The 22656-nt window shown below is 42.4% G+C and overlaps 2 protein-coding genes and 1 pseudogene across 23 annotated transcripts in view; 2 read left to right on the top strand and 1 right to left on the bottom strand.

Moving 5' to 3' along the window:
• Positions 1 to 130: 130 nt before the first annotated feature.
• LOC123743214 (coiled-coil domain-containing protein 127-like) lies at positions 131 to 3103 on the top strand (annotated as a pseudogene). The gene is made up of 4 exons (XR_006770033.1): positions 131 to 385; positions 959 to 1091; positions 1497 to 1751; positions 2191 to 3103. The product of XR_006770033.1 is annotated as a coiled-coil domain-containing protein 127-like (transcript).
• Positions 2981 to 14192, bottom strand: acd10 (Acyl-CoA dehydrogenase family member 10). Of its 10 annotated transcripts, none has more exons than XM_045717680.1 (14): positions 14059 to 14192; positions 13648 to 13816; positions 13101 to 13249; positions 12740 to 12934; positions 12182 to 12340; positions 11790 to 11949; positions 11250 to 11379; positions 10891 to 10959; positions 10559 to 10740; positions 10257 to 10407; positions 9890 to 10035; positions 4720 to 4896; positions 3784 to 3913; positions 2990 to 3610 (listed from the first exon to the last, which is right to left on the bottom strand). In XM_045717680.1, the coding sequence occupies exons 2-14, from the start codon at positions 13814 to 13816 to the stop codon at positions 3577 to 3579; spliced, it is 1851 nt and encodes a 616-aa protein (XP_045573636.1). In that variant the 5' UTR covers positions 14059 to 14192; the 3' UTR covers positions 2990 to 3576.
• Positions 14193 to 14195: 3 nt separating this feature from the next.
• Positions 14196 to 22656, top strand: part of phf20l1 (PHD finger protein 20 like 1) — a 37828-nt gene continuing 29367 nt past the window's right edge. For 5 of the 12 annotated variants that reach the window (XM_045719275.1, XM_045719274.1, XM_045719273.1 and 2 more), the window contains exons 1-8: positions 14197 to 14331; positions 15926 to 16057; positions 16174 to 16348; positions 16791 to 16886; positions 18042 to 18126; positions 18241 to 18329; positions 18929 to 18931; positions 19896 to 20079. In XM_045719275.1, coding sequence (XP_045575231.1) covers positions 15975 to 16057; positions 16174 to 16348; positions 16791 to 16886; positions 18042 to 18126; positions 18241 to 18329; positions 18929 to 18931; positions 19896 to 20079 — 715 coding nt within the window. In that variant the 5' untranslated portion in view covers positions 14197 to 14331; positions 15926 to 15974. Of the gene's footprint in view, positions 14332 to 14384; positions 14520 to 15393; positions 15417 to 15925; positions 16058 to 16173; positions 16349 to 16790; positions 16887 to 18041; positions 18127 to 18240; positions 18330 to 18928; positions 18932 to 19895; positions 20080 to 22656 lie in introns of those variants that run through there. The other 7 variants (XM_045719272.1, XM_045719268.1, XM_045719269.1 and 4 more) reach the window with 7 other exon arrangements.

Genomic DNA, 22656 nt, shown 5'->3' with positions numbered 1-22656 from the left:
TGTCTAGGAAGAACAGATCTATACTGACTGGAGGTAAATCAATTCCTTCTTGGGGCCCCGCCCACTGGAAGAAACCATCTCAAACGTCTTGAAAACAAGGGGGGGGCTCATGGCTTTTGACAACGCTTCAAGTTCTAAATCCATTTCTGCACGCATTAGATAAAATAAATGAATTAAGACTGACAAAAATGTTGAGTTTTAAATAAACAATTTCTCTTTACACATATATTGTAATGACATAGAGACTATATCTTCGACTACAACACCCTCGTACCACACGAGTGATCTCTTTGTGATTGTCTTGAGTAAAAACGTTGTATAATGCTCTTTCCCATAGGTCCAGGGACAAATGTAAAGCTCATTGACCTAGACACATTTTGTCAAGGTGAGCGTCTGCTCAATTTTTAAAAATGAATCTACTGTACTTCTTCGCAATGTGTTATTTTGGCCTGAAATAGCCGTGCACAAATGCAATGCCTCAGTTAGCTGTTGTTAATTTTAGCCTGCAAGCTAACCACCATGTAAAGCTGTGTTGTTGTGTTAGCTGTGGCAAGATAGCTAGCAAGTGTGCTAGCAAACCGCCCTTGTTTTGTTGGTGTTAATTAGCTATTCATGTTAAGGCCAAAGAATGGACATAAAAGTGTTACAATGACAACAAAGAGAGACTGCCATTAGCCACATTGCTGTGTCAGTCGTCATGTGGGATGCATGCCAATGTTGTGGTTTGGGAGTTTATCAGATAAGACCAACCGTTTCCCCTGCTAATATTTTCTAGTTGACTTGCCTAGCTATTTATTTAAATCTAATTAACGTAACTACTATTCCTAATTTTAGGTCAAGGTAATGCCTTATGGTCAGGTTGGTTGTATGTAACAACCGCTAGTCAGCTAGCTAGATAAAACAATGTATGTGGTGGTGACAGGTACGTGTATAAACATTCGACTCTCCCCTGGAATAGGGCACCTCCATGAACAACTTAAATGATCCCCCTAGATGGAACATGGGGCCAGACCCACGAGGAGGTGCTGCTGCTGACGGGAACAAATGGAATTATGCCCTCCTGGTGCCAATGCTGGGGCTGGCTGCCTTTCGTAAGTTTCCTGCACAGTACAGTGTTGTTACATAAGGACAGGATATTCACTATACATGACATGTGGTGTGTATATACAACTGAAGACAACATTTGTAGGCCAATCTTGTACTTACTTTGACAGACACTGACAAGACTTATACTCTTTTGTGGTGACTTCACTGCATTGCCCTACTCCAAATAGGTTGTCATTACAACATTATCATTACAATCACTACATATAATATTGCAGAAAAGTGATTGGGTAGTTCCAACCCGGGCTTGAACATGGGACTGTTGAACCAATGAGGAGAGGTTGGTGGGTTGTTATATGAGAAGGTGTTTGGTCAACAGCCACAAGGTCCTGGGTTTAAGCCCCTAGTCAGGACTACGCCCCTATAATAACCAAACAACCTCCCATCCTCAGGCTGGATCTGGACCAGAGAGTCTCAGACAGAGATCATAAAGGTCAAGGCCCGGTACGACCAGGACATGTCTGCCGTGACCTCCAACCTTGAGATGAAGTACAGAGACACCCTGACGGAGAACCGGCGGGCGGCGGCCATCTTAGAGCTGGAGCTGGAGAAGGAGAGGCAGAGGGTCCAGGGGTACCGCCAGGCCCTCATCTCACAGAGCCAGCAGGTCATGGAGGAACGCAAAACAGCTACAGTTGGAACGAGAGGTGGGAGGACTTGACTTAAAGATGCACCCCGGGATCTTAAGCACAGCAAATTTGTAACATATAGCACAAATTGGATTTGTAACATATCACACATATTTCTAAATTTGTATGATTGAATACAAATTGCAAGAAATGGATGATGTAGTATACAATTGGATGAAGTAGTACACAAAAAACGGGGACCACTTTTGGCTCATGAGCAACACTTTCAAAACTACTGGCTGAAATGATCAAAATGTTTGAGAATGCATCTTTAACTTAGTTTTAACTCCTAGTGGAGCCTGGTAAGAGCCTTGAAGGTGTGAGGGGAATGTTGCAGTTACTGGCCCATCGCTCTAACCACAGTGCTGTGGAACTAACCACTAGACTAAACCCTGAAGCCACGGTTGAGGTTTGTATTATCTTGTGTTTAATAAACATTTCATTTTCAAATCGCCAGGCTCTGGAGCAAGAGAAGATGAAGCTTTTAGAATCCGGCGCCGCTGGGGCCATCCTCCAACACGCTCTGGCCAGAGAGAGCGACTGGCACCAGAGGGCCTCAGCTATGCTGAAGGATCTGGAGGAGGACCTTGTAGAGAGACAGGGGGCCTACTGCAACCTGCTCCTCCCCAGGGAACATAGGCTGGAGATGGAGAAGAACCTGCTCCTCAAGGTGGTGAAGGAACCGTTGGGAACGGATACAGATCTGGAGGGAGACCTGAAGGATATCTTTAAGAACGACCGCTACTGTGCCAAAGGCAACAATCGCCTCCTCAACGTGAAGAAAATGGACAAGAGGAAGAATGGTAGCTTGATGTGGCTCTACCTCAGATACTGGCAGCTGCAGGTTACCATGGAGGCGCATAAACGGGCAGAGGACTCAATACTGGGAGTTACACCAGATAACAACCTCAAGTGACCTTGATAGGGTTGACATTGAGTATATAGTAATAGTCTTCTTGACTGCACAAATGTTTTATTTTTCACTAATGGTGAATTAGTTCATATTTCATTTCCTCTACATCATTTTATAACTCCTGACAAATGTAAACGCTTACTTTCTTACTAGTGAAACACAGTAAATGCCAATGGAATTGTCATTGAATGTCAGGGATATTTTCACAACTATAGTTTTGTCTTTGCACTCCAAACCCAATGTTGGATGATATGATACAGTATCATGAATTCTAGAGGAATATTTCCTTTTGATAAAATCATGTATATCCACATTGGACATCACAGCTATTTGGTCAGTCATGTAGAAGAAAATAGTGATATACTTTATTTTGACAGAATATACAATGTTATAACAGACTGTGGTTGTGTCATACAATAATGTAATGACGTGTAATATACTGACATCTCTGACTGGATACTTGGTGTGGGTTATTTAATTAGAGTAATGGTTGAGTAAAGCCCAGGACCACTTGACAAGCATTGCTGACCATAACATCTTCAGGCTCCATAAAGTTTGAACTAATGTAAATAATCTGAGAAATAGACCTTAGTGGACATTTACATTGTATTTATCTAGCGGACACTCTTGTCCAGAGATGAAGTTCTGTTGGGAAAAAAACAACCACAGTTATTGCAAGTAAAGCCTTTTTGGAAACAGCTGCTATCAGTAGAAAAAAGCCAGGAAGAGAAAAACAAGTGCAAAAGATTCTGAGGCACAGCAATCCCCTATCAGCTTTAGGCCATCTACGGCCTGGGGCGATCCTGCCCAGGGAAGGCTGCCGTTTCCTGGCTGAGACAGTAGCCCAGGGCTCCTGGAGGGAATAGTGGATGAACAGCTGAGCTCTGGAAGTCTGGGTAGGATGGGCAGTCATCCTCTCTAAGACATCCCTTAAAGTCCCGCTCCAGTTATTTTTGACCTTTTCCTGTTGGAAAAACAATATCCTGGGTATAAATGTAGTAATGTAATGTGTACTTAAGCACCAAAAAAGAACAGACGACTTCCTCTATGCCGCCAATCACTTCAGCTACTGAAATCTGGTCTTAAAGGGGCAATCCAGGATTTGAAAAACAACAAAGCAGTCACTCTGCTACTTGCCCCTTTAAAGGGGAAGTGCCTGCATGAGGCGCCCTGGGCATGGCGTTGAAGATACGAAAGCCCTCTTTGGTGGCAAAGTCCCAGGCCAGGTCAGCCACCTGCTCAGCTAACCTCCCAGAGCCAGTTTGTCCTGTAAAGGAGGGATAGTTAAGCCTACAACTACATATTGTTCATAAAACAGATGTAAGGTTAACATCTGGACAGACTGTTAGGCTAGCTAAATAATAATATAATCTGGACAGACTGTTAGGCCAGCTAAGTAATAATATAATCTGGACAGACTGTTAGGCCTGCTAAGTAATAATATAATCTGGACAGACTGTTAGGCCAGCTAAGTGATAATATAATCTGGACAGACTGTTAGGCCAGCTAAGTGATAATATCATCTGGACAGACTGTTAGGCCAGCTAAGTGATAATATCATCTGGACAGACTGTTAGGCCAGCTAAGTGATAATATCATCTGGACAGACTGTTAGGCCAGCTAAGTGATAATATAATCTGGACAGACTGTTAGGCCAGCTAAGTAATAATATAATCTGGACAGACTAGGCTAGCTAAATAATAATATAATCTGGACAGACTGTTAGGCCAGCTAAGTAATAATATAATCTGGACAGACTGTTAGGCCAGCTAAGTAATAATATAATCTGGACAGACTATTAGGCTAGCTAAATAATATAATAGTAATATATGCCACTTTTATCCAAAGCAAATTAGTCATGCATGCAGATACTTAAAAAAAATAGAGTGGTCCTGGGAATCGAACCCACTATCCTGGTGTTGCAAGAGTAATGCTCTTCCAACAGCTACAGAGGACCAAGTAATAGCTGACAAGCTATAAGATCCAAACGATGTACCTTTACGAAGCTTTATTAATTCTCGTTGAAGATATTGCCTGAGACACAATCCTAAACTCTGGTCTATGTTCTGGTACCTGCAATGGTACTCTTGCTCTCCCCCTGGTGGCTGGCTGCCAGGCAGAAGAGGTGGAAGGCCATGTAGAAGTTCCAGTCTGGGATTCCCTCCTCCAGACCCATAGAGCTGCAGTACTGCCCCATCACCTCCTCTACAGTGGGGATACCCAGCTGGACTAGGCCCCTGTCAGATATACCTGTAGGAAACACAATGTAACCACCACTGTGTTGAACTATTGAATCATAACTATACTGAACAAATACACTGCTCAAAAAAATTAAGGGAACACTAAAATAACACATCCTAGATCTGAATGAATGAAATAATCTTATTAAATACTTTTTTCTTTACATAGTTGAATGTGCTGACAACAAAAATCACAGAAAAATAATCAATGGAAATCCAATTTATCAACCCATGGAGGTCTGGATTTGGAGTCACACTCAAAATTAAAGTGGAAAACCACACTACAGGCTGATCCAACTTTGATGTAATGTCCTTAAAACAAGTCAAAATGAGGCTCAGTAGTGTGTGTGGCCTCCACGTGCCTGTATGACCTCCCTACAATGCCTGGGCATGCTCCTGATGAGGTGGTGGATGGTCTCCTGAGGGATCTCCTCCCAGACCTGGACTAAAGCATCCGCCAACTCCTGGACAGTCTGTGGTGCAACATGGCGTTGGTGGATGGAGCGAGACATGATGTCCCAGATGTGCTCAATTGGATTCAGGTCTGGGGAACGGGCGGGCCAGTCCATAGCATCAATGCCTTCCTCTTGCAGGAACTGCTGACCCACTCCAGCCACATGAGGTCTTGCATTAGGAGGAACCCAGGGCCAACCGCACCAGCATATGGTCTCACAAGGGGTCTGAGGATCTCATCTCGGTACCTAATGGCAGTCAGGCTACCTCTGCCGAGCACATGGAGGGCTGTGCGGCCCCCCAAAGAAATGCCACCCCACACCATGACTGACCCACTGCCAAACCGGTCATGCTGGAGGATGTTGCAGGCAGCGGAACGTTCTCCACGGCGTCTCCAGACTCTGTCACGTCTGTCACATGTGCTCAGTGTGAACCTGCTTTCATCTGGGAAGAGCACAGGGCGCCAGTGGCGAATTTGCCAATCTTGGTGTTCTCTGGCAAATGCCAAATGTCCTGCACGGTGTTGGGCTGTAAGCACAACCCCCACCTGTGGACGTCGGGCCCTCATACCACCCTCATGGAGTCTGTTTCTGACCGTTTGAGCAGACACATGCACATTTGTGGCCTGCTGGAGGTCATTTTGCAGGGCTCTGGCAGTGCTCCTCCTGCTCCTCCTTGCACAAAGGCGGATGTAGCGGTCCTGCTGCTGGGTTGTTGCCCTCCTACGGCCTCCTCCACGTCTCCTGATGTACTGGCCTGTCTCCTGGTAGCGCCTCCATGCTCTGGACACTACGCTGACAGACACAGCAAACCTTCTTGCCACAGCTCACATTGATGTGCCATCCTGGATGAGCTGCACTACCTGAGCCACTTGTGTGGGTTGTAGACTCCGTCTCATGCTACCACTAGAGTGAAAGCACCGTCAGCATTCAAAAGTGACCAAAACATCAGCCAGGAAGCATAGGAACTGAGAAGTGGTCTGTGGTCACCACCTGCACAGCCACTCCTTTATTGGGGGTGTCTTGCTAATTGCCTATAATTTCAACCTGTTGTCTATTCCATTTGCCCAACAGCATGTGAAATTTATTGTCAATCAGTGTTGCTTCCTAAGTGGACAGTTTGATTTCACAGAAGTGTGATTGACTTGGAGTTACATTGTGTTGTTTAAGTGTTCCCTTTATTTTTTTGAGCAGTATATATAAAACGCAACATGCAACAATTTCAGTTACAGTTCATATAAGGAAATCAGTCAATTTAAATCAATTAATTAGGCCCTAATCTATTGATTTCACATGACTGGGAATACAGATATGCATTTGTTGGTCACAGACACCTTTTAAAAAAGGTAGGCGTGAATAAGAGAACCAGTCAGTATCTGGTGTGACCACCATTTGGCTCATGCAGTGCGACACATCTCCTTCACATAGAGTTGATCAGACTGTTGATTGTGGAATGTTGTCCTACTCCTCTTCAATGGCTGTGGGAAGTTGCTGGATATTGGCGGGAACTGAAACACGCTGTCGTACAAGTCGATCCACAGCATCCCAAACATGATCAATGGGTGACATGTCTGGTGAGTATGCAGGCCATGGAAGAACTGGGACATTTTCAGCTTCCAGGAATTGTGTACAGATCCTTGCGTCATGGGGCCGTGCATTATCATGCTGAATCATGAGGTGATTGCAGTGGATTAAATGGCACTACAATGGGCCTCAGTATCTCGTCACGGTATCTCTGCATTCAAATTGCCATCAATAAAATGCAATTGTGTTAGCTGTCCATAGCTTATGCCTGTCCATACTAGGGCTGTCCCCAACTAAAAAAAAATATTGGTTGACCGAGAATAGTGCTGTTCTTTCAACCAATCGATTGGTCAAAATGTTTAAACTTATTTTTCCATATATAGACAGACACACCCTATGTGAATAAAACCAACTACATATGCACTGAACTTGTCTGATGCTTTAAGCACACTGTTTGATTATATAATTAAAGACACACAAATGACTCAAGAAAGAGCCCCATGGTCACAATGTGTTAAAAAAGAATTACAGCGAGTGCATGTGTGACTGGCGCACGTTGTCTCGCTCTCCTCCCTACTGCAGCGAAAAGGCACCACAACAAGTGTTTATTGTGCTGTCCATGCTGAAGCTGCCACATCATTACAGCTATTTAGTTTCTGTCTTGATTCTGACTGAAAAGTATTGTTAACGAAATCCCTAATTTGTTTAGGAAAAACATTCCCTCTTCACTCAACCCATACTCTCTTTATGTAAAACATGTAAGCATCGCATGCATGTGACCAATATGGCCTGACCTATAGCCTATCATAATCACATCAATAAATTGGTTATAAACAAACTCCGAACACAGTTATGTCGACTGCAAAATGGATGTGGAGGACATGAAAAAGAAACTGGAAACAGGTGAATGTTTACTGGTTGCTCAGGAGGGAAAGGGGAAGTCAGATGTGTGGAAGACATTGAGTTAGTTGTGGTAACTACTGGAGGTCCAGATAAAGGAGGGTATAGGAGCAAGCGCTGCATGAGTATTATGTGCCAAACAGGTGCTGTTAGATTACAATAATATGATTTTCTCTGACCATTTGGAACAGTAAACAACACTAAATAAGTGTACCAGAGAGTCTGTTCTAACGGAAAAAAATAAATACATAAAGCCTTTATTACAGCAGACTAAAAACAGTTGCATGCACCTTTCCAACAAGTCAGTTCAAGTACATTTCTGCCCTGGTCAACTGTAAGTGCTGTTAAGTGGAAATGTCTTGGATCAACAACGGCTCAGCCGCGAAGTGGTAGGCCACACAAGCTCACAGAACGGGACCGCCGAGTGCTGAAGCGTGTAACAATTGTCTGTCCTCGGTTGTAACACTCACTTCCAGAGGCAGTTTGGAACTCGGTAGTAACTTCAGCACAAGAACTGTTCGTCGGGAGCTTCATGAAATTTGTTTCCATGGCCGAGCAGCCACACACAAGCCTAAGATCACCATGCGCAATGCCAAGCGTCGGTTGAAGTGGTGTAAAGCTCGCTGCCATTGGACTCTGGAGCAGTGGAAACGCTGGAGTGATGAATAACGTTGCACCATCTGGCAGTTCGACTGACAAATCTGGGTTTGGCGAATGCCAGGAGAACACTACCTGCCCCAATGCATAGAGCCAACTATAAAGTTTGGTGGAGGAGGAATAATGGTCTGGGGTTGTTTTTCATGGTTCGGGCTAGGCCCCTTAGTTCCAGTGAAGGGAAATCTTAACGCTACAGCATTCAATTACTAGATGATTTCTAGATGATTCTGTGCTTCCAACTTTGTGGCAACAGTTTTGGGAAGGCCCTTTCCTGTTTCAGCATGACAATGCCCCTGTGTACAAAGCAAGGTCCATATAGAAATGGTTTGTCAAGATTGGTGTGGAAGAACTTGACTGGCCTGCACAGAGCCCTGACCTCAACCCCATCGAACACCTATGGGATGAACTGGAACGCCAACTGCGAGCCAGGCCTAATCGCCCGACCTCACTAATGCTCTTGTGGCCGAATGGAGTCCCCGCAGAAATGTTCCAACATCTAGTGGAAAGCCTTCCCAGAACAGTAGAGGCAGTTATAGCAGCAAAGGGTGGACCAACTCCATATTAATGGACATGATTTTGGAAGGAGATGTTCGACGAGCCGGTGTCCACATACTTTTGACAATGTTGTGTATATAGGCTATGTTAAATTTTTCAAATCACTTATTGTTTTCTTGTCAAACTCAGACATTTCTCTCAAAACACAGGGATGTTGATTCGCATGGCACTAGTATTATCAGAGGACCAAAAAACAGCAGGTTATTCTGGCTGGAATTGCACATAATTACATTACCCGACCACCCTCAGTAAAACTAATCCCGTCTGATGCTTAAGGCATTGTTCTCAATCCCAATATGCTGGTTCATTTTGCTACTATGCACATAGCAACATAGGGAAAGGTGCCAATTCTATGGTGCACTGAAGATTATGTTTCAGAACTGCAGACAGCGACCATATCCAACGTGGGAGAAAGAGCATTTGTTCTAAAATAATATTAGATCTATTAACGTTGCACCATTATTTTTACATAATATAACCACATGTACATTTTAGAGTGGTCTTTTATTGTCCCCAGCACAAGGTGCACCTGTGTGATGATCATGCTGTTTAATCAGCTTCTTGATATGCCACACCTGTCAGGTGGATGGATTATCTTGGCAAAGGTGAAATGCTCACTAACAGGAATGTAAACAAAGTTGTGCACACAATTTGAGAGAAATACATTTTTTTGTGCGTATGGAACATTTCTGGGATCTTTTATTTCAAACTCATGAAACATGGGACCAACACTTTACATGTTGTGTTTATATTTTGGTTCAGTGTAAATGCATACTACTTCTAGGCTATATCCCAAATGGCACCCTATATAGTGCACTACTTTTGACCAAGGCGCATGGGAATAGGGTGCCATTTGAGTTTTATATCTGTGGGCCTGGTAGGGTGCAGTGGTACGGTTAGGTGGTTTAATGGTACCTGTCAGTAGAGGGTTGTCCTGGGGCAGGCAGTGACCCATACAGCTGAAGGTCAGGTCTATTAGAGGGTCACCCAGTCTGGAACGGCCCCAGTCCATCACCGCAACCACCTCTGGCTTCTCTGCGTGGAACACAAGGTTCTCCAGTCTATGGACCAGAGGGAGTTTTGGGTTGGATTCATTTCACCACGGCTGTGTTAAAAATGGCACCCTTTTCCCTTCATAGTGCACTACCTTTGACCAGATCAATGGGATTAGTACACTATATGGGGAATAGGGTGCCATGTGGGATGCACACCTAATCAGGACTTTTCAAATACAAATATTACTGCTGATTATGTAAATATGTACATGCTGTGTGTGTTATACCTGAAGCTTCCATGGATCAGCGTAGTTCTCTGGTGTTTGGGGAGGTGCAGAGGAAGCCACTGTATGAGTCTCTCCATGGCTGGGATGGGCGGGGTCTCACTGTCCCTGTACTGCTGAGTCCACCACCGTACCTGAAGCCCCATGTAATCCACTACAGAGGAGAAAGAAGGAGAGGGAGAGAGAAGATGAAGGAGAGAGTGAAAGAAAGAGAAGGAGAGAGAGAGGAAGTAGAGAGGAAAGCGAGAGAGAGACAGAGATATAGAGAATGGCACAAAACCATCTTTGCTAAATACATTAATTACCTGGCTCGTCGTAGTCCTCCAGGCCGACTACTCTAGTATCTAGACAGTGGATCTGGCAGAGTGTGTGTTGCATGGCTTGGTACAAAGCCCTCCTGTCCCCAGGGGTCAGGCCTGGCAGGGAGTGGTCACTGAACATCCTCCCTAGACAGACCTCCATCAAGAGGAAGGGAGCACCCAGGACACTGGACAACATAACCACATACAGGAAGAAGACAGAGACAGACAAACGGGATAAAAAAAAACTCATCCAGAACTATGTAACGTGCATGAGTGTATGTATGTTTCTGTGCTTGTTTATGTGTGTGTGTCTGTCAGGCAGTGTGCGTTCTCACCTTGGGTCCTCACACAGATCAATGATCTCTGGAACAGGGATGCTGGATCCATTGAGAGATTTCAACATCCTGTGGAGTACAGAGAATAGAGTGATGTATGAAGAAACCTTCTTTCAACTGGAACTGAACAAAAAGTTGAATAATACAAATGGTGTCACAAATGACATTCTATTCCCTATAGTGCACTGCTGTTGACCAGGGCCCATAGGCTGCACTATTTGGGAACATGGCGCTGTTTGGGACACAGACAGAGTGATCTAGATAGAAGAGACGTATAATCAATCCAGATGCTGATCATTTCCATCTCACACCCATCTAATTCCCACAGCTAGGTAGGTGGTGTGTTGGAGGAACCCAACCTGTACTCTGTCTCCATGGCTCGGGAGGTCTTCTGCTGTTTCCTCAGGAGTAGATGGCGCCCTCCAGTGGTCAAGTGATATAAGGAGTTTGACTGGCTGGGGCTGAGTTGTTGGACAGCAACAGGGTCTGCTTCAGATATAGAGACAGACAGCATCAACAACAGTAAATAGAGACACCAGGTGTGTCCCAAATGGCTTCTTATTCCTACTTCTTTTGACAAGGGCCCTTTTTAGGAATAGGGTGCCGTTTGGGACGCATCCATCATATAGGAGAGCTTTCTAAACAGACATCATAGATCAACATACATCTCCTGGTCCTCCCTTCCCCCAGCGCCTTTAGAGGCTACAGGACTTTGTACTGACAACACTGAGCTAATATCAGTTCTATCCATTTCTAGACAGAAGTTTTGACATGGATATATGTTCTGACAAAGCTCTGACAAAGGCCAAGAGGCCGATACGTAATCTTTTAAACTACAGTTATACTGGCAAGAGTAGTGTGCAAGGTTTTCTTTTCTTTAAAGAAATGGATAGATGTACCTTCGTCAGACAGATGGAGAGCCTTCCTCAGGTACTGTGTGAGTCGGTCCATAGGGAGCTTTGTGGCCCAAGGGGCTGAGTCAGGACCAGGAACAAACCCTGACAGGGGGATCCCCAGCATCCCTTCCAGCTCCTTCACTGACACTGCAAGGTCCCCTACCTGGAGAACAATATCTATCACTCACCAGTGGCTCAGTCACAGAGTCTGTGGGTTATGTTCCCTAGTGTTTGGTGACTACTACGAAGCTTGGGGAAGAACTTGAAACACTGCTCAATGAAACAGCGAGATCATTCACTAGGTTGCAGTCACTTGCACAGTACACCACAAAATCTCCAAGATAGAGTGGCATGGGTATGGGGGAGTTCTGAATGCAGAGATGGAGCTCACTCACCTTGATAGCATGCATCCCTAGCTGGACAGCTGCCTTAACGTTTAACTCCAGGTCATCCAGAAACACAGCCTCATGGGCAGAGACACCCAGTCTGTTCAGACACAGGTGGTAGATCCTAGGATCTGGCTTACTGAGGCCCTCCCTACACGACTCAACTATCTACAACCAGAGATGAAGGGAGGGGGGAGAGAGAGGAATGGTTCGGGGGTACAGCAGTAATGAGAGAGGTGGGAAAGAGGGATGGTGAGAGACAGGATGGGGACAGAGAGAGAGAGAGAGAGAGGAAGTCTGCATTGTATTCGTAATGCCATTTCTGCACTCAAACACTGAAATTTGACATAGTATTGTCTACTAACTGTTACACAGCTACTATTTGTTACCTTTACTATCATTACTACATAATGTCTCGTCCCAAATGGCACCCTATTCCTATGTAGTGTACTACTTTTAACCAGGGCCTATAGGGCTCCCATAGGGCTCTGATCAAAAGTAGTGCACTATATAGGGAATAGGTGCCATTTGGGACGTAGCAGATGTAAACATAAAATGCTTAGTCACCACATCGAAGAGAGAGTGGTCCAGAGGCAGAAAGGGGTCACCGTTCAGCTGGAAGAAGTTGTTGCTGAGGACAGCAGTCTTCAGGCCCCTGGAGCGAGCACACAAAATGGCCTTCATCATGACGGGTAGAGGCCTGGTCATTGGCCCACTGGTCAGATCAGACAAGAATGAGCCAATGGGAACAGGACATCCTGCCTGAGGGTGGAGCAGCAGAGAGGGATAATGAATGAAGATGTGGGTTGAATCCCAAATGGCACCCTATTCCCTTGTTTAGTGCACTACTTTTAACCAGGGCCCATAGGGTACAGGCTGTAGGTACAGAGAGACATGGCTAGTCGTGATGTAGTATACATAAGCTCACTATCTCACTGCACTGCCTGCCGAAGGCCTCCACAAACTCCTCAGCCCCAATCTCTCCACGCATGAACCTCTTCCACGCGTTCAACTCCCCACCCGTCCTGATGGCCCTGCCCAGCGTGCCCAGAGGAACACTGTTCTGTTGTTCAAACACTAGGGAGAAAAAGAGACCAAGAATATTATGTTGCACTATATTGACTTATATGTCTATTTTTTATTTAACCTTTATTTAACTAGGCAAGTCAGTTAAGAACAAATTCTTATTTTCAATGATGGCCTACCGGGGAACAGTGGGTTAACTGCCTTGTTCAGGGGCAGAACGACAGATTTGTACCTTGTCAGTTTAGGGATTCGATCTTGCAACCTTTCAGTCACTAGTCCAACGCTCTAACCACTAGGCTCCCTGCCGCCCTTATGTATTGAGGCCCTTTCCTCCATTAGGAGTTGAATGGAAATAAGTAGGCCTACCGTAATGGCCTATTTTTGATGTTGGGTTATACAAGGCTTGTGTGGTACATTGTGTGGCACATTGTGTGGCCTATATGACATACCTGTTGCCAATTTGACAGGTGACGGAATGAGAACTCCATACATGTCAAAAATTACAGCTTTGTAAGTGGAGATGGCAGCAAAGCTTCTGTGACAGAGGCTAGGCATCTTCAGACTCCACAACTGAGACCTGAGTCGTGCAGCAGTCCGCATCTTCTTCATCAGCATCATCTTGGTTTTGCACAAGAAAAGAGTACAAAGCTTGTTAGTCAAATGAGAGAAGAGAACACGCTAAAACAAGTAAAGATTGCTACCCTGTGTCTGACAAAAATACCTTCTTGGATTAATCAAAATCCTAACATTGAAAACAGGAGACAGTAGAAAAGTTTCCCCCTTCTTTCAATCTGACCTCTTACTTCAACGTTGTCACTGTCAGGCAACGTCAGATAGTTGTCAACGTCTCTCTCTCTTACCTGTGTTGACCTTACGCTGGCTAACGTTGATTGAAGAATATTATGTGATAGTCTTGTATTCTAGAGACACATTTCCAGTACTGTTTACAATGCAGACATGTTGTTCTTCAGTGTAGGTCATGTGATTATGGTGTGTGCTTACGTTGTTACGTTGGAACGCCCTCTATTTTATTTAGGGTAAATATCTGAGCAGAAGAATGGGAAGAAGACTGATATGTACTCATGATATGACTTAATAACAATAACTATCATTTACCAAATGTGTTCGCAAAGGTAAAACAATTTGCAATACATTCCAAAGAGGACAATGCACTCACAAAATACATGAAAATGTATGCCATGAGATAGCTAGAAGCTGGCTAACAGTTTTTGGCTAGCTATTATTCTGCAGAGCTTGGCGAATTAGCTTGCTGCTAGCAAGTTAGCGTTGTCGTCGGACAAGCTAATGGCTAACCCAAATGGTAGTTCGCTTGCCATTTAATCTGTGAAATAGATGGATTTCATTAATATATTCATCTAACTTTCTTTGCCCTTGTCATATCACCATCGTTTAGTTAGCTAGCAATACGTTAGTTAGCCCAGTTAAAAAATAACTTTAGCCAGCTAACTTATTGCAAAGTTAACTAGTTACTGTAGCATTAGGTACCATGGTAAATGGACAACTAACGGCCAGCTAGCTAAACGTTTTGTTGCAAATTAATATCATATTTGTTCGGCCATTAAATGTTAATATAACGCTTGTTTTATCACTTGACTTTTGCCACTTTTAATAACCGACATGCTAGCAAGCTATCCAACCAACCGCTTGTGTGACTTTAGCTAGCTAGCGATAATCTAGCTAGCTAGTCTACGATAGCCTGCTAACTAGCTACCTAGTTTAGTAAATTATGCTATCTAACTATCCTAGTACGTACATTTAGCTAGCTAGCTAGTTAACGAATAATATGAAAATATGTGGTGGCGTTTGCTAGTCAACTCAACATACGAGTTGATTAATTAGCTAACTAGTACTGTTATGAATGATTGTGCATGATGTTTTAATGAGTAGAAAGTGCCAGTTGGGTGAGTATGGTGGTGGTGTAATTTTAGTCAGAATAGATTCTGACCCTGCACTTGCTTATAGTTGCACTGGCGTCGGACAGGCTTCATGTTTAAATTAAGACACTACGGTGCCTGCACAAGATATGGCTCATAAAATGTACGTCAATCCAGGGATGAGAAATGCATTGTACTCTGAATTGTCCCATTATTCCAAATGTTACACCGAGAAGGTTGAACGACTGACTATTAATAGTAGCCACATCTGCCATTATGGAATTGCTGCTGTGGCTTCTGCTACCTATCATGAGGACAAAAAGGTAACTTTTATGGAAAAACGAGTAGTCATTCATCTTCTCTGTATAACAGTTGTTGAGTACAAGGCATTTCTCATCCCTCGATTGAGGTACATTTTCTGAGCCAGGAATCCTGTCTGACCCCAATGCAGCTGTAAACAAGCGTAGGGTCTGAATCTATTTTGGCTAATGGCATGTCTGAACAGCTTGTTTGAAAGACAGTTGGTTTACTAGAGAGGATGTTAGCTAGCTAGCCAGCTATCTATTCGAATTACGTTTTTCCTTTATGAATCAACTGGAATACTGCTGACCTATGTGAGCAAACTATCATGCTAGCAAGCTAGTTCAACAAGACAATATTGTTCATTCTGTTACTTAAGCCATATAGCTAGCTAGCTAGCTAATTACCTTCCCATATGGTGCCAATTGAACAGATAGTTCATCTTTGCAGAGGGTCTCGTATGTGTGGTTTACATTAAAGAGAAAGACGGATGCTTAACATGGTCTATCCATTACCTTTGTTTTGTTTTCAGCTGCCACAGACAGACAGATCATCAGTCTTGAAACATAGATGTTGTGAAGATGAGCAAGAAGACACCTAATCGTCCAGGGATCACTTTTGAAGTCGGTGCTAGAATTGAAGCTCAAGACTATCTACAAAAATGGTATGTAACAGTCAAGTTCCTTTATGTAATCATGTGCATAATGATAGATATACATGTAACATAATAGACATTTTGTTCTTGTCTTCTTTTGCCTTCTTTCTTATACAACCTTCTAGGTACTCGTCACGCATTGAGGACATCGATTTCGATGAGGGGAAGATGCTTGTCCACTTTGATCGTTGGAGCCATCGATATGATGAGTGGATCGCCTGGGACAGCACTCGACTGCGGCCTCTTGAAAGGCCAACACTCCGTAAAGAGGGACTGAAGGAAGAGGAGGGGGAGATAACTGTAGGTGTTTTTGTCCAGCCACAGACTACTTCTCAATTCGTCTCTCCACGATTCCTCGCATCCTATTTCCTTGATGCATTCTCAACCGTATTGGAGGAGAAGGTCCAAGGTCCCTCCCCTCAGACCTTCTTCTCCATTTGAGAAGATATGATGATGTGAGGAATTGAGAGAATATGAGTTGGGAGTGTCACATGTATTGTGGCTTGCAATGTATGGATGGATTTGATGAAACACATATGGCATGCCAAGTACTCAAAAACAGCCTTCTCTGGGCTAGAGACAGTTTGCCTCATGAGGAGTTTTGTTGTAGATGGTTGAAAGTGTGCAATCAATCGGATGAGTGATAGATGGATAGTAGTAACATATCGATTCTGAGTAAACTATCGTTTTAAAATAAATAACAAATTGTTTATGCCTTATATCTTATAAATATTTCTACCAGGAGAGACTCAGCGAGATGTCAGCATCTCGCCTTGATGAGCTTCCTGGATGTACAGAGAGCACAGAGGACCAAACAGAGTTACCGCAGCCGGGACAAGTATACATACATTCCCTGTGTCTCATTTTGCAGTGATTTGGCTGAATTATTAACTCCTTGTCTCACTCACTGTTTCGGTTCTTCACATAACACAGCTTTGGTCAAAACCATCAGATCATTTTTGTTGAGGCATAACTGAATCTGACATAGCTATACCAGAGTTTAGGCATTTCCATACTGCAGTGCTATTCTGTGGTCTAAAGGGGCTCATTCTGTGTCATTCAAGTTTTTGCTCTTTGTGTTACTGTCATATGTTTGTAACATTTATCTTTGAGCTTTTTGTGTTACAACCTTTCTCTTTGCCTTAAAGGTCCAATGCAGCCATTTTTATCTCAATATTAAGTAATTTAGTACCTTACTGTGATTGTTTTCAAATAAAATGATCCAAAAATAGCATCTTAGCAAAGATCAATTTCTCAAGTAAGAATTTTGCTAGGACTGTCTGTGAGTGGTCTGAATGGGGAGGGGAAAACTTAAAACTAGCTGTTATTGGCAGAGAGGTTTGGAACTCTCTTTCTTATTGGTCTATTAACTAATTTACAGCCTGTTGATGTCACCAGGCAGGCCAAAACTCCATCCCACCAGAACAGGCTGAAATTTCAGGCGGCCTTTTCAAACAGCTCTTACACTAAAGTGGCATTTTCACAATTTCAAAGTATTATTCCAACCTCAGTGTGGAAATGTATTTAACACACAGGAAATCACATGTTTTACAGCACTGGGCCTTTAATATTCGATCTACACTTTCAACCTTACAAGCAATTCCTTACATCCTAAATCAAACAACATTTAGTGCTTCTACAGTATCTATACTGGACAAAAATATAAATGTAACATGCAACAATTTTAAAGATTTTACGGAGTTACAGTTCATAGAAAGGCCCACCCACTTGGGAGCCAGGCCCAGCCAATCAGAATTAGTTTTTCCCCACAAAAGGGCTTTATTACAGACAGAAATACTCCTAAGCACCGCCCCCCACTCTTAAATTTCAAGGATCTTTTATTTCAGCTCATGAAGCATGGAACCAACACTTTACATGTTGCGTTTATATTTTGGTTCAGTATAATTTCAGACTTTTGTCTCACATGGCACGTGTTTGTTAAATACATATTTTGAGTAATGGAGGTTTGTGTTTGGCTTGACTTGTTTTACAGGAATTGAGAGATGGTGAAGAGGTGCTTGCTCGATGGACAGATTGTCGCTACTATCCTGCAAAGATTGAATCTGTAAACAAAGAGGGTATTTATCACTTTAACTATTTGTAAAGCATTAGCAGGCCATATGGCCAATACACACAACACAATGACTTGCAATTGTGTCCGTCCCAACTGAAGTGTCTTTGTTAAATTCTAGGTATCTACACGGTGCAGTTTTATGATGGAGTTATTCGCTGTGTGAAAAAAATTCATATCAAATCTATGCCCCATGATGCAAAAGGACAGGTGAGCTGGTCACATGATCATACAATCACTTCTGGAATCAGCATGAGCATATTTAATTTTTTTTTTTTTTGTAAATTTAACCTTGATTTAACAAGGCAAGTCAGTTAAGAACAAATTCTTATTTACAATGACGGCCTGGATAGCATTACTCCAATAGAAGTAAGGAACATGTAGCTTAGTAAGAGCCTGGCATTATTGCTAAGGATCTGGCGTTATAGCTAGGAGTCTGGCGTTATAGCTAGGAGTCTGGCGTTATAGCTAGGAGTCTGGCGTTATAGCTAGGAGTCTGGCGTTATAGCTAGGAGTCTGGCGTTATAGCTAGGAGTCTGGCGTTATAGCTAGGAGTCTGGCGTTATAGCCAGGAGTCTGGCGTTATAGCCAGGAGTCTGGCGTTATAGCCAGGAGTCTGGCGTTATAGCCAGGAGTCTGGCGTTATAGCCAGGAGTCTGGCGTTATAGCCAGGAGTCTGGCGTTACAGCCAGGAGTCTGGCGTTTTTAGATATACTGATTTAATAGAAGGCAAGTTCAAATTCCTGAAAGTCTGTTGTAGACAGTGTAGGATACCATAATTTTCTATTTCACTTCTCCCTCTTTTTCAGAAGGTAAAGGGCAACAGGGAATTGCTGGATTTAATGCGAAGGCTGATTCCTACAGTCTTGGCAGGATAGACTTGCTGGCTTCTCCCTTGTTCCAACCAGCAGACACTCTCAAGGAGACCAGAGTCTAATCTTATTTACTACTTGATTAAGATGTCATTTATTTCTGTTAGAATTTTTTACTTTTATTGTGCAGCAGTACACTTGGAAAGTAGTAGCTAATAGTTCAAACACAAGTCCCTGCAGGCTAAATATATTGATTTCTTTACTATTGAGGCTTACTATTTTCTCACCGACCAAGGTCGTGACCTAGTCTTACACCTAGATGATCTGTTTAGTCACGGTTAAGCCTGTTATTTCTCCACACACTAAGTCAGAGTCCCAAATGGCACCCTAATTAGAGGCTGCTGCCCTTATACACCAAGACTTGGAATCACTGGTCACTTTAATAATTGGAACTAGTCACTTAAATAATGTTTACATATTTTGCATTGCTCATCTCATATCTATATACTGTATTCTATCCTATTCTACTGTATCTTAGTCTATGCTGCTCTGACATTGCTCCTCCAAATGTTTATATATTTTTAATTCCATTCCTTTTACTTTAGATTGTGTATTTTGTTAGATATTACTTGTTAGATATTACTGCGCTGTTGGAGCTAGAAACACAAGCATTTCGCTATAAATCGCAATAACATCTGCTAAACACGTGTATGTGACAAATACCATTTGATTTATTTCCTATATAGGTAATAGGGTTCCATTTGTTAAGCACCCTAACTAACTTACAGCAGCAGCCTATAGAGTAGATGCATTTATCTAACCACCAGTCTCTAATACTACGTTTAATAACAAAATATGAATACACTGGATTTAAAGAGCTTTTCAAACAACAACAAGGACAATGCACAACAAAACAAAATAGAAAAAAGCTAAGCAGGAAAAACAAGTCTCTCTCCTCCAACAGGACTGGATAGCCCTGGTGAAAGCTGCCTCGGCTGCAGCCAAGAGCAAAGGAAGCAGTACGCCTCGTACCAGTGCCAACAGCAACAAGGTCAGGGACGACCCTCACGGAGGGAAGTCTGACGATGAGGATGGTCAAGAAGAGCTAGATGAAGAGTTGCAGGATCAGTCCGACTCTGACAAACTGGGTAACTTGAGTCCTCTCCTTCCCTCAACCCACCAGATACATGCACACTGGGTATTTCCCAAATGGCACCAAACTCCCTATGTAGTGCACTACTTTTGACCAGAGCCTTATGGTCCCTGGTCAAAAGTAGTGCACTGTATAGGGAATAGGGTGCCATTTGGGACACCGATGGGTTTAAAATTAGCAGGCCCTTTAAAAATGAATGATCATTTCTCAGTGCCTGTTCTCATGCAGCTAGTAGTGTATGTTAGTATCATACAGCAGTGATATGGAGAAGTGGTATCATTTAGATGTTACTGTTGTCATGTAGCTAGTATGTTAGTATCATACAGCAGTGATATGGAGAAGTGGTATCATTTAGATGTTACTGTTGTCATGTAGCTAGTATGTTAGTATCATACAGCAGTGATATGGAGAAGTGGTATCATTTAGATGTTACTGTTGTCATGTAGCTAGTATGTTAGTATCATACAGCAGTGATATGGAGAAGTGGTATCATTTAGATGTTACTGTTGTCATGTAGCTAGTATGTTAGTATCATACAGCAGTGATATGGAGAAGTGGTATCATTTAGATGTTACTGTTGTCATGTAGCTAGTATGTTAGTATCATACAGCAGTGATATGGAGAAGTGGTATCATTTAGATGTTACTGTTGTCATGTAGCTAGTATGTTAGTATCATACAGCAGTGATATGGAGAAGTGGTATCATTTAGATGTTACTGTTGTCATGTAGCTAGTATGTTAGTATCATACAGCAGTGATATGGAGAAGTGGTATCATTTAGATGTTACTGTTGTCATGTAGCTAGTATGTTAGTATCATACAGCAGTGATATGGAGAAGTGGTATCATTTAGATGTTACTGTTGTCATGTAGCTAGTATGTTAGTATCATACAGCAGTGATATGGAGAAGTGGTATCATTTAGATGTTACTGTTGTCATGTAGCTAGTATGTTAGTATCATACAGCAGTGATATGGAGAAGTGGTATCATTTAGATGTTACTGTTGTCATGTAGCTAGTATGTTAGTATCATACAGCAGTGATATGGAGAAGTGGTATCATTTAGATGTTACTGTTGTCATGTAGCTAGTATGTTAGTATCATACAGCAGTGATATGGAGAAGTGGTATCATTTAGATGTTACTGTTGTCATGTAGCTAGTATGTTAGTATCATACAGCAGTGATATGGAGAAGTGGTATCATTTAGATGTTACTGTTGTCATGTAGCTAGTATGTTAGTATCATACAGCAGTGATATGGAGAAGTGGTATCATTTAGATGTTACTGTTGTCATGTAGCTAGTATGTTAGTATCATACAGCAGTGATATGGAGAAGTGGTATCATTTAGATGTTACTGTTGTCATGTAGCTAGTATGTTAGTATCATACAGCAGTGATATGGAGAAGTGGTATCATTTAGATGTTACTGTTGTCATGTAGCTAGTATGTTAGTATCATACAGCAGTGATATGGAGAAGTGGTATCATTTAGATGTTACTGTTGTCATGTAGCTAGTATGTTAGTATCATACAGCAGTGATATGGAGAAGTGGTATCATTTAGATGTTACTGTTGTCATGTAGCTAGTATGTTAGTATCATACAGCAGTGATATGGAGAAGTGGTATCATTTAGATGTTACTGTTGTCATGTAGCTAGTATGTTAGTATCATACAGCAGTGATATGGAGAAGTGGTATCATTTAGATGTTACTGTTGTCATGTAGCTAGTATGTTAGTATCATACAGCAGTGATATGGAGAAGTGGTATCATTTAGATGTTACTGTTGTCATGTAGCTAGTATGTTAGTATCATACAGCAGTGATATGGAGAAGTGGTATCATTTAGATGTTACTGTTGTCATGTAGCTAGTATGTTAGTATCATACAGCAGTGATATGGAGAAGTGGTATCATTTAGATGTTACTGTTGTCATGTAGCTAGTATGTTAGTATCATACAGCAGTGATATGGAGAAGTGGTATCATTTAGATGTTACTGTTGTCATGTAGCTAGTATGTTAGTATCATACAGCAGTGATATGGAGAAGTGGTATCATTTAGATGTTACTGTTGTCATGTAGCTAGTATGTTAGTATCATACAGCAGTGATATGGAGAAGTGGTATCATTTAGATGTTACTGTTGTCATGTAGCTAGTATGTTAGTATCATACAGCAGTGATATGGAGAAGTGGTATCATTTAGATGTTACTGTTGTCATGTAGCTAGTATGTTAGTATCATACAGCAGTGATATGGAGAAGTGGTATCATTTAGATGTTACTGTTGTCATGTAGCTAGTATGTTAGTATCATACAGCAGTGATATGGAGAAGTGGTATCATTTAGATGTTACTGTTGTCATGTAGCTAGTATGTTAGTATCATACAGCAGTGATATGGAGAAGTGGTATCATTTAGATGTTACTGTTGTCATGTAGCTAGTATGTTAGTATCATACAGCAGTGATATGGAGAAGTGGTATCATTTAGATGTTACTGTTGTCATGTAGCTAGTATGTTAGTATCATACAGCAGTGATATGGAGAAGTGGTATCATTTAGATGTTACTGTTGTCAT

Source organism: Salmo salar, chromosome ssa05 (assembly GCF_905237065.1).
Source record: "Salmo salar chromosome ssa05, Ssal_v3.1, whole genome shotgun sequence".
In the NCBI taxonomy this organism is placed as follows: Eukaryota; Metazoa; Chordata; class Actinopteri; order Salmoniformes; family Salmonidae; genus Salmo; species Salmo salar.
This window is presented reverse-complemented; position numbering and strand designations above follow the sequence as displayed.